The following is a 12,427-nucleotide window of genomic DNA, read 5'->3' on the forward strand; positions in this document are numbered from 1 at the left end:
AAGTCAACCTCCATGGTTTCTATCCTTTGCTGCCGATATGGCATGGTTTTCCGCATTCACATGGAAAACAAAGCTTCAAAGAATCGTTCTCTGGGCCGTTTGGAGAGTGTTCTTGGAGCCAGTTTTTTAACTTAAAACATACGTTTTGCAATTATTTTAGCTGAAAAAGACTTTTTGATAACTTATTTTCTTTTGAAAAACAATTAAAGATATGAAGAAAACTTGAAATTTATTTTTATGATATCCTATATTGAACATGGAAGAGTTCCTACCTAAGTTTTCTCAACCGAGTAGATGTATTTTACAGGGACCATGGTCTTAGAGTAGATGATATTTATATAAGAGAGAACGAGTCATTACAACTTTCATGAATAATAAACTGAGAAAATTGTTTCATAAATCAGAGTTTCCAAGCAAAACCTTCTTAATTTCTAAGAAGATTTTCCTAGTCAAATAAACGGAATTTAGCATGAATTTCCTATTTTAAAAAACTGTTTGTTGGGAACTATTTTCAAAATTTCTAGTGTTCTTTCCTTGAAGTTTCCTAGTCAAATTTTGTTAGAATTCAAGGATCAAATCATGAAAAAAAAAAGTAAGATCAATTAAGCACACTAGAGTTTGCCGGTGGGTCTACTCCAATGGAGAAAACTTCACAACAAAACCTATTGAAAGAAACCTTGTGGCCCAAGGCTGTGGTATTGGGTTCAGCTGATGAGAATGATGCCCTCAAGTGGACTAATTAATGGTCTGAAAACAAGGGATCTGTTTTCCACACGCATCCAAAGCAGATCTGCCTACCTATGCAGATTCACCGTTGACTTGACTTAATGCAGGGATACTGAGATGGTGATGATCATGATCCAATGTACCAGAAGATGCATATCCTAAACCCCATTAAAGACTTGCTTTCTTGACTTGACTCAGATGAGCCTGTCTAGAAGGTTACCCAACAAAGGAAAAAAAAAGGGGGAGTGTGCCAGAAGGGATGTGCCTGCTGATACATAAGCTGCATCTCATATATGAACATGAACAGCAATGTGAGAAGCACAAGAGAGGAGGGAAAGAAAAATATGAGTTATCAGTATTTCAACCATAGCCATCTCCTGCTTTCCTTGAGACTGGATGAAGGCGAAGAGATCAATTGCAAGGCTTGTGACAGACTCATAGCTGAGCAGACCTTCTATGGCTGCATTGCCTGCAAATACTACCTCCATGACCGGTGTCTCAACTTACCTCGCTGGATCAAACACCCATCTCATCCTTCCCACTCACTCACCCTGCTGCCAGCCCCCACATACCCATCTGGATCCTTCTCCTGCAATGCTTGTGGCTCAGCTGCAAACTCCTTCAGCAAGAGCTGTGCTGAATGTGAGTTTGATCTTCACCTTCACTGTTCCTCTCTACCCAGCACTGTACTTCTTGATGCACACCCACATGAACTGAAGCTGACCTTTGAGTCTCCTTATGATGACGAGAAGGTCAGTTTTGTCTGAGGCGGACCGCCATCAGTGGGTGTACTACTGTGCTGAATGTGACTTTGGGACCCACTTGGAATGTGCCACGGCGGCGATTGAGCAGCCAGGGATGGAGGAGCCGGCCAGCGGTGAGGTGGCTGATCAGTCCCAGACTGATCAGCCATGTGGGTCAGATGATGGGGCTAATAATCCCTTTAAGCAAGTGGTGGATGAGATGATGGAGAATCAGCTTGAGATGATGAGGCTGCAGAATGAGATGAACAGGACCAGGATGTTTGCACAGCTAATGACTTGGCCTTATCGTTAAGCTAATGGGCTCCTTGAAAATGAAAGATGGATGATGTTACCTGGATTCATTTAGCTTTTACTTTCTCTACAATAAATCTTGTCAACGATGAACAGATTCTCATCTATAGCAAGATATTGATTTTAATTTATTGTTTTGAGCCCTATACTTTTGTTAGAAAAATTACGGTTATATATCTCAAACAGTATGTAATCTAACCTATTACATCACCACATAATAATTCAATCTAAAATAGCACATGCTTATGTGACAATATATATGAATTTTTTTTGCATAACAATTTGTAGATATTCATAATAATCCAATTTAAAATTGAACACAAACCATACTTAAAGTTAATCTAGTATTTAAAAATAAATAAATAAATTAAAATTCATAATTCAAAGGCCCACTCGTAATTTTTAGAGTCAACCATTTGTTTATGCTAAGTGGTCACACAATTTGGTCAACTAGCCGAAGGGGCGGACAATGCTAAGAAAACTGCAACTTGCCATGAACGTGCCACAGGCATTTTTTCTACATGGAAATTAGTGAGGCACAGAATGATAGAAAGTCTAACCACTGGGGAAGACAATAAGCTGGCATCCAAATCTAAGCTTCTACTTGTATATACATATACTCATCCATGTATTAAATGATTCATTACAGGATAAGAAAAGATCAGAGAGAAATGGCAGTTGTGAAGCATTTCAGCCACAAACACCCCTTGTGCCATGCAGAAGTGAAAGAGGAAGATGGGTTCGTCTGCTCTGGTTGTGAGCTAGGCCTTTCAGGCTCAGCCTACAAGTGCACCATCTCCAACTGTGACTTCCTCCTCCATGACTCATGCTTCAAATTAGCCCCAGTGATTAAGCAGAGGTCCCACCCTCACCATCCTCTCACCCTTCTCCCCTCCCCACCTTATGATGACAGTGGCTTCACTTGTGAGGCCTGTCTATACTACGGCCATGCTTTTGTATACCACTGTGCCGCTTGCCAATTTGACCTTCATGTTCGCCAATTATCCATGAAGGCACAAAAAATTGCATATGTAGTGACCCACTGTGTGTGGATGGCCAACGTCCAAACAACTTAAAAATTCAAGTATATAATGAAGAGAGTTGAATACATATACATTGTCATGAATTTTCTTTTAATTGATTTGAGATCACATCCCATGGGATTGTGGGATCATATAGTTGACAGATTTCACGTATAGTGTCAAGAACTTTTCTCCCTTATAAATATGAGTTCCTCAATGTTGTACTAATCTTAAATCAATAGGATGAAACAGATTATTACAAATGGTCTATAACTTAACATAAGAGTCAATTTGTTTACAAGGTATTTATGTGCTTGATCCCACAATCCCACTTTATAAGATGAGAATATCGTGCTTGGGAAAAAATTTTCTTGCACTACGCATAAAATAAAATCCTTTTAACCCCTCTCGTTTCAAAATCATGAAAGCTTTGCCCCAAATAATATCTACTCGGGAGCAAAGTTTATCTTTTCACTGAGGTGACATGTTTAGCGAGAATAGACTTCGAAAGCTTCATAGACGGTAACAAGTCAACTTTGAAAAAGAGGGTATTGCAGAAGAACTTAGAACTATGTGCAGACACACACGACTTGGTCAACTAGCCGAAAACAAGGAAAAAAATGAACAAGGAAAATGGGTACTTCCCATGAGTGGCATGGTGCCTATTTTCTTGTCTAGAGAGAAAGGTGAAGATTAAGAATGGAAAAATGAGGCCTAGAAGGGCATGCATTATATAAAACTGAACAACAACTTGCTTAACAGCATTGCCACAACTTGTATATATGTATATACATTTTCTCTGCAAGAGATGATTCATTACAAGATCACCCAAAGAGAGAAGAGGGAGATGGCAAACTATTTCAACCACCACCACCCCCCCTTACCTCAACAAGTGATCCAACACAAGTCCCACCCATGGCATCCTCTGATCCTTCTCTCCACCCCACCTTACTATGGGGGTGGATTCACTTGTGATGCTTGTCGACATGGTGGCCATGATTTTACCTACCACTGCCCCACTTGCCACTATGACCTTCATGTTGGATGTGCTTCTCTGCCTGAAACAGTGATACGTGGAGATCATCAACACCCACTTACTCTCTTCTACTGCGGATACAAAGAGGAAGGCAACACCTTCATCTGTGATGTCTGCCATGGCAATGTCCCCGACGGCTGCTGGATCTACTACTGCAAGAGTTGTGATTATGGGACTCATTTGGGCTGCGCTACAGCTGAAGCAAGTCCAGTGGCAGAAGAAGAAGAAGGAACAGAAGAATATTCCATGGCTGAAGCTGAAAGTCGATTAAAACTGCTTCAACTTCAAATGCAATTGGCTCAACAAAATGCAGAGAGTATAATTGATGCAGCACGGATGTTGTCCAGACCAACTTAAGAGGTTTTAAGCCTCTTATCATTGTGAGTTATTATATTTGGGTGGATTTGTGGATTTCTTTTATGTTGTGTTCAGTTTGAAATGACATGTTGTGGTTGCAATTTGTTTGGCTCTTCTTGTACTAGCTTTGTGCATTCGAATAAAAGTGTTGTATTCAGAAGTCGAGAAGGGTGAAGGCAGTTAGCTAGCTTAGGAAATGAACAGTTGGGTTCATCAATGATATTTAATTAAAGAGTTCGAGATAAGATGGCCTTGATCGATTACGTATCTCATTTTCCCAAGATTCATTGCATTAAGTTGTTTTGAGGGTATACCATATACATTATAGCTTGAGACTACGAATTTGAAACTTGATGTAAAGCAGGAAAAAACCAGAGACAAATAAGAGAGAGAAATACCACCATTGGCAAGAGCATTTCCTATGACTCTGATTGATAAAAGCACGTAAAATTGTAAATGGGAACTGCCCGCTATATGTAGATATTACACATTCTGGGTCAAGGTCCGTATGACTTAAAAATAAGCAACAGATATGAAATCTTCCTTTTTGAGGGAATGATAATACATTTACATAAAGGCTCATGTACCTTATCTCTCTCCCGGCCTGACTAATCACTATATAAACTTTATAAAATTCACATCTGTTAATAGGCCAAAGACGGTCACAGTATGGTGTTGGAATTTTTATGTGTGAACTTACATAATTAATTTGATAATATCATAAATCAGTGTTAATTTATTTTTGCATTGTGGTCCATAATGAAACTGGACACATATTGTTGCTTGATTTTTTATGGGCTCACCCTAATTCACTTGACTGACCCATTAAGTCAAGTCGTCCAACTAAAGTGTGTAATGTGCAATACATATATATATATATATATATAGAGATGTGTTTGCATTTTTTGTGAGCATCCTTTCTTCTCTATTTGAAGAGCTCTCCCGGCAAACACACTCACACACTCCACTTTGGACTGAATTTTGGGAGAAAAGGGAAGAGCTCATTAATCGCTCATTCTCGGACCATCACGCACCCGAAAAGCAGATAATTGGATATCAAAGGAGAGCAAAAATGACTTCCCAAAGCACAAACCAAGGTAACGGATTGAATTTTGCTGTTAAATGCATGCTTAATTATCAACATGTGATCCTATGCAATTTAAATTCTCATCATATGGTTCACTCTATGCCCACAGAATCAGTTGTCGTGATCCAAAGCCCAAATAATAAGTACTTATTCCAACTTCCAACTGTGAGCTGAAACTCAAAAGGTCTCTTTCACAAGCATAGTAAATAATCTTGTCTTTTCCTCAAAATATAATGGGGAAGCTGCATACATTGCGGTAAAGGCTTCCTTCCTCTTCAATTGCAGTTAAAGGCCTCTCTTTCTGTGGAGGACGTTAGGGGTATGGTTTTCTTCCACTAACAATGTTGCAATGCCTCTTCTCTTCTGTCTTGATTTTCTCATAAAATCATCTGCAACGAGATGATAGAGTTGAAATGATTCTTTCTAAGCAAAGCCCATAATATTCCTTGGTGATTGGCATTCAAACACGAGGATTCTTTTCTTACTACTTTGTAGTGTTTTCTAGAAGCGTTTTCTTGAAGCAACCGCGTAATATTCCTTGACAATGGGAGTTTTGACATTACATGTACTCTTTATCACCTACCAGGGGACCAAGTTGAAGCTTCCTATGAACAAAGCTATATATTCCCAAGTGATGAGACACTTTTTCACATTCATCCTATGATCCTCCAGGTTTACTTTTTCTTCTACACAGAAAAGATCGTGTCAGTCTCAATGTTATATTGATACAAGGTATTCAAACAAAACTCGGTGCAACTATTACAACAAATTAAAATTATCAAATGAATCCGATACAGAAATGAGCATGTATCTTTCATTCCTTAGTTCACTGATGGGTGTGTATATATCCTAACACAGAGACAAACATTTTACATGTAAAGTAATGAAACCTATTGAAAAAACAATGATGGGATTTTTCCTCTAAGCAAATTCAAGGCAATGCTACCAACATTAGATGAAATCAGACCTTTGTTAGCTGATTCATATTCCTCCTCCTTCCTCTGAGCAAATGCAGATGAGCAGAGTTGGTTACTAGTTCTCCAGCCACCAGTAACCATTAGATCTTCTGATTCCTATCTTTGGGCATTCTTCAACAGTTGTTTAGTTCAGGCAGCATCCGTAATTGCACTGTTGATAATAGTAAATCCATCTGCTGAAGATGTCAGCTCTAACCATTGATGACGTGTTGAAGAGTGGAGCATGAGTTTGGTCTGAGGGCTGATTATTGATATTGGCTGATAAAGAGCTTGATCTTCCTCTTTTTAACTGCAGCTATCTCTTTCCCTCTGGGGAGATTGGCATCTGAACGTCTTGCTTAAGGAAGACCTGGAGCCACAGATGCCAAAGTCTCGGGCCTGTACCGCTTCATCTCTGCATGTGTTGTCTGGGGCTAGAAATGCATAAAGAGAAAAAAAAAAAAAAAAAAAAAGGAGAAAAAACATATGATGCAATAGTTGTGTGCAAGTGGTGGAAGCAAACACACAGCATTCATTTGTTGCATACCCCTATACCCTTGTATATTTCTTTAATTGATCAAATGTTAGTAACTGGTAAGCAAGTTGCCTGTTATTTTCTGTTAATTTGCAGTGTCAATTCTTGCACATTGATCTCTAATCTGTTGATGACTTGTCTCTGCAATTCCTTCTCTACCTTATTCCAAGTGTGATACAGGCCAACATGGACTCATGGATCGAAAGGCAAAAGTGGTGGCAGCTTTGAAAGAATGGGATGACAGCAAAGCTGTTCTAGGGATGAGTGAACATGCAGTGGATGAGATTCCCTGCAACAGCCAGCAGGTGAAATTGCGGGTGATGATTTTCCCACCTGCAATGCAATTGGGAAGCACCTTCAAGTTCATTAAAAATTTGAGTTCAATAGGTTTAGGCTGTTTAGCTTAAATATATGAAGCTTGACACTTGTCCTATCTGCTCAGGGTGGCCTCATTTCAAATGATAGTTCATTCATCCAAGGGGCTTTCCTTTGAAACTTGGATGAAAGTCCAGATACCTAGACTTATATCGAACTCAAATTTTAATGCATGAACCTCACCAGTAGGACATCTAAACCCCAAGACAAGTCTTCCAAGGTCATTCTTATCTTTCTCCACCCACATACCTAGATTTTTATCAAACTCTAATTTTAATGCATGAACCTCACCAGTGGGGCATCTAAACCCCAAGACAAGTCTTTCAATGTCATTCTTATCTTTCTCCACCCACATCCCAACACGCCAACATTTGCAGGAAAAGAAGTTGATGCAAAGAGGATGACTTGAGAGAGAAGCAAAAAAGAGGGGCAAAAAAGGATTTGACACAATACAATATGCCCCCTAAATAATGGCCATAACAAGAATGGGCAAATGTTAAGAGCTTATACAAGAGTATGATGCAGAATGCATAAACACATCTTTCTGTGCTCAGAAATCCACTCCTAGCACTTGGATTTCAAAAGGTCCAACTTTCACAAGCCTACAATTGCATCATCAACCCTACATTTTTTGTATTTTTTAAATCAACAAACGCTAAAATCTTCATGAGAAAAGGAAAAGGCTATTTGCTTTTTTTTGCTTACAACACTTGAAGTGCTCAAATAGTTGTTGTCACTGTGGCACTTTGGCACTTTTTCAACCGCATCTCTCGCTAATTTCCAAAAGGTCCAATACATTGAAAAGAAGGGAAGAGAATATCTTAAAACCAACAAAAGCAAATACATGCAAACCACCTCATCTATCTAATCGTCGCTTAACTAACAAAAGCAAATACATGCAACCCACCTCCCCATCTATCTGATCAATAATGCTTATGTATTAATTTCAATACCCAAAATATTAATTTAAGATGTTCTCAAATCTAAAAAGCTGGAATATCAGAAGTATGCAAAACTCAATCACATATGACAAATGAATCATATATTTATTTTACATACACAAGCTGATCAAAATTAAAGGGGAAAAAGATGATGAGAGCAGTTGCCTCCAAAAATAAAAGGTATTCTTATTCTGATTCCAAATAGTACAATCAAGTCCTCTTTAGGACCACCAAAAGCAAACGTCCTAAGATTCATAATCCAACCTCACCTGCAGGTCTATAGTGATGCATGTTACTAACATTTATTCTACATCTTCATTTTCAATGACCACTCCCCTGGAGTCTCAGCAAAAATTCTCTTACCCTATCAGACAAGCAAACTTCAAATACAAATACCCAAGTATTTTATTCAGAATTAAGATATGAAGCAGCATAACAACCATCTAAGCATGTCTTCTGAATCCGTATGCCTCCTCATATAATTCATCTCCTTCTGCAGATGATCAAAAGGCTTTCTTTTTCCATTTTCCTGAGCTGTTACCACAAGAGAGAACTTACAGAGAAAACTCGAGCTTCTTTTATACTATCGGCCATCAAAATAGCATCCTACACATTTTAGACTGAAACTTACTGCAAGTAATACCCATATCTCTTCACTCAATAAAATTCTAGTAGAAGAAGAACAACAAAGCATTTTGATGAAAGAGAATAAACAAGGGGTACTTACCAGCTTCAAATATTTCCGTTTTTCTTGAGGAAAACGGAAAACTGCAATAGTAGAATTAAAAGAGCATATTTAAACAAACAAGGAATTTATAGGTCAGAAATAAAAGAGTCTGTTTGGAGTCTGGACTCTGCAGAACATTATGAATTCCTATCTTGGAGTCGATAGAACCTAGTCCACAAAGCCACAGTCAGATTAAACAGAAATGTAGGTAAGAGGGAGAGAGTGAACTCCACTAAAATCTACCACACAACTCTAGACTACAGGACATATATACAGAAATTTGCACAGATAAAACCAGCAGAAAAGCAGGGCAAAAACCCATTCAGCATAGCTACAGTTGTGTCTTCAGAGAAGAGACTTACACGGTAACCGGGAGGGATGATTGAATCAATCACCATCACCGTCACCGACACTCTTCTCAGAGCAAACATCTCCACCCCCTTCATTATCTGAGGCGTTCTCGGAAGCCTCTTCATTGTTCTCCCTTAATCGGCCGCCATCAGTTTCCAAACAATGCACCCTCCTTCTCAAGTCCGCCAACTCCCTCTCCATCAAGAAAAGCCTCTCCTTTAACGTCAAATTCTCCTCCTCTAGTTGCGCGATATGCGTATCCTGATCGTCCACTCTGTTCTCCAATAGATTGGTCTGCTCATCACTACAATTTGGGTAAATCATCTCGAAGCGGCTCAAATCATGATCCAACCTCCTCTCCACCTCAACATGTTCTTCTACATCACTGTCACTCGACCCACCATCCTCTTCTTCCTCATCGTCACGCGCTTCGTGCCCAGGTGATCTGAGCCGAATCAAACCCTTCATAGACCCGTAACCATCGACACCCCACTCTTCCTTCGCCATATCCACCAAAACCTCCCTCGACGGCGAGAATATCGGCGTCGGAAGTATCGCTGGAGTCACCGGACATGGCGAAACCAGAGAGGCAATACCCCCGGATTTCTTAGCCCTAATTATAAAAGACGTCGTATTTCTCGGTGCAAACGGGGCAAATCTATTATTAAACTTTTTCTTTGGGTAAAACCTGCGAGCCTTCAACCGATTCTGAGACTGCAACTCGTTAAGATTGGGAGGCATGTACCCGCCAACTCCGCCAGCGACTGCGGTACCTAATCCGAGGGGGTCCTTCCGCCGGATTTCCTTGCGCTTATCGGACTTCTTCCCCTTCCAATTGCCCCGGCCCGGCTTCGCAGTGGCAGCAAACACAGGTCTTTGAGACGCCTGGAACTTGATCGGCTCCTCCAGCGGAGGAACCGGTGGTGGCGGCCAAGCGACGTAGTTTCGATTCAGCATCTGAGATTGATCCATCATCTGAGACTGTTCGTTCATCGGATCCAATCTCCACAGAGAAATGGGAGATCAGAACCGTTGTAAAAACCCTAGAAATCAACTGATACACTGAGTGTCTGGCCTGGATCGAGAAAAATAACCGTTGGAAAGAAGAAAATTTTGAATTTTAGAAGGGGAAGAAACCCTAGAAAATGAGAGGGATGTTGCCGAGACCTGGAAATTCACAATCCGGATATTAGGAAGCCGTTTGTTTGTTGGGTCGACTCGGGAGGGGTTGGGCTATTTATAGTAGAACGAGGAGGTGATGGACGGTTGGATTTTAGTTTCGATTTTGGACGGCTCAGATCGTCAGTCTTGCCTCGAGATCCGGATTCGGTGCCCAAATGTTCCCTCCCTTGCCTTCTATTTACGATGTGCCCTCTTCTATTTTCCTTTTTATTAATATTATTACTTATTTAACAAAACAATTATAAGATTCTTAAAGTGATGATCAAAACAATGTTAGGGTTACAATTTTGATGGATTGGGAAATTGATCTCTCACTATACTTGAATAGTTCTTTTTATTACTTAGGTTGTACTTTGATTAAGGTTTTATAATTCAAATTTATATATACATGAATTTATGTTTTACTTTATTTTTATTATTATTATTATTTTACAATGTTATTGGATTTAATATTTATATTTTAAAATGAATATATAAAACAAGTTCTAAAAAATAATGTTGAAAAGTAGATTCAACAAAATCCAATCTTATTCGATTCAATTTAGATTGATAGAACCTGATTGATATAAATTCAATTTGAAATCAACTTAAGGTTGAAAAAAATATTTTGTTTTCAAGTTAAATATCTTGAATTAGAGGTCATGTCGGACTAGGCTTGGATTAGATACTAATCCAACCTAATTTGCTTAAATATTATAAAAATCTTGTTAATTTGACATTATTATTTTTTAAATATCTTGAATTAGAAGTCATGTCGGACTAGGCTTGGATTAGTTACTAATCCAACCTAATTTGCTTAAACATCGAAAAAAAATCTTGTTAATGTGACATTATTGTTTTTTAATTTAGCATTTTTTTGCCCTTTAAATTTTAATTTGAAGTTAAAAGTTGAAATTTATAATTTCAAGTGGACAAGTATGATATCTTAAAATTTGAAATAAAACCTACAATTTTAAATGAGTAATATCAATTTCATTAAATACGAATTAAATTTTTTAATATCATAAATGCTCAATCAAAACCAACTTTTTAGGTAAGTTATAATAATAATAATAATAATAATAATAATAATAATAAATCTTTTTGTAAAAAATATTTTATTTCACTCCACCTTTTAATAATAATAATAATAATAGTGTGAACCACAATTTTGAAAATAATTCTCGAAAATAGATTTTTCAACTTATTTTTAGTGAAGGTATTATGCTGTTATATATAACACAAATTTTTTTATATTTTAATTTACTTTTTAAAAGGTATTATATGATGCAATATTCTTCATATTTTTAATTATTTTTTAAAAAACAAATACCTCAAATTTATTTTTAAAAATAGCATATTTTCAATAAATTATTTTTAGTAAAAAATCTATAACAAAATTTTAAAATTAGAAAATTGTTTTATGTTGTTTATGTAATTTCGAAACAAATTTGTTAAAATCCCCAAAACAAAAACCCTCATTTAGCTTTGTTAAAACCCAACCAATCATCTTAGGGCACTGGGGTCCTTTTGATTGGTGGGCAATGAATTTGAAGGTATAGGATTCATTGTGACTCAAAGCTAAGTGCATTTTAAGGGACAGTTCGTCAACCACCAGACTACCAGAGTCCTTATCAAGAGAATGAATGATAAAGAAATGGTGAAGAGGCAGAAGGTGGAGTATACATGACCCTTTTTAAAAAAAAAATTTGTAACACAATTTTCCTTAAATTCTTTTGATTTCAGAAATGGTACCTCAAAAACTTCTTGGCATAAAATGGAGCAAGTTTGGCCTAGATGTCTCATTCAGTCTCAATCTATATCATTTTTTTTTTTTTTTTGTTTAAATTCCTGGCTGTATTTATTTATGATATCTCACATGGTCTTCGAGGAAATTCTTAAACCTACGAGAAGCAACTCATTGATACTTGTAGACATCTTTTAAAACCGTGAGAATCAATGAATCTAAAAGGACAATATCTAGAAAGGTCATCATGATAAATAATAGAAAAGCCAATTCCCAGACGAAAAAAAATACAGGATTTGGCCATCTGTAATCTTCATGGGCCAAGACAAGAACATAATGTCTGTATGAGAG

The 12,427-nt window shown here is 37.7% G+C and overlaps 2 protein-coding genes across 2 annotated transcripts; one reads left to right on the forward strand and one right to left on the reverse strand.

The window, feature by feature from the left end:
* Positions 1-2,452: 2,452 nt before the first annotated feature.
* Positions 2,453-6,687, forward strand: LOC100244183 (uncharacterized). The gene is made up of 4 exons (XM_059742028.1): positions 2,453-2,812; positions 3,612-4,177; positions 6,381-6,444; positions 6,556-6,687. Exons 1-4 carry the CDS (start codon positions 2,453-2,455, stop codon positions 6,685-6,687), a joined length of 1,122 nt encoding a protein of 373 aa, XP_059598011.1.
* Positions 6,688-8,885: 2,198 nt separating this feature from the next.
* Positions 8,886-10,396, reverse strand: LOC100251191 (uncharacterized). Its single transcript, XM_019224540.2, has one exon. It carries the CDS (start codon positions 10,159-10,161, stop codon positions 9,205-9,207), a length of 957 nt encoding a protein of 318 aa, XP_019080085.1. The 5' UTR covers positions 10,162-10,396; the 3' UTR covers positions 8,886-9,204.
* Positions 10,397-12,427: the final 2,031 nt, after the last annotated feature.

The sequence above is a fragment of the Vitis vinifera genome, chromosome 13 (genome assembly GCF_030704535.1).
Source record: "Vitis vinifera cultivar Pinot Noir 40024 chromosome 13, ASM3070453v1".
In the NCBI taxonomy this organism is placed as follows: Eukaryota; Viridiplantae; Streptophyta; class Magnoliopsida; order Vitales; family Vitaceae; genus Vitis; species Vitis vinifera.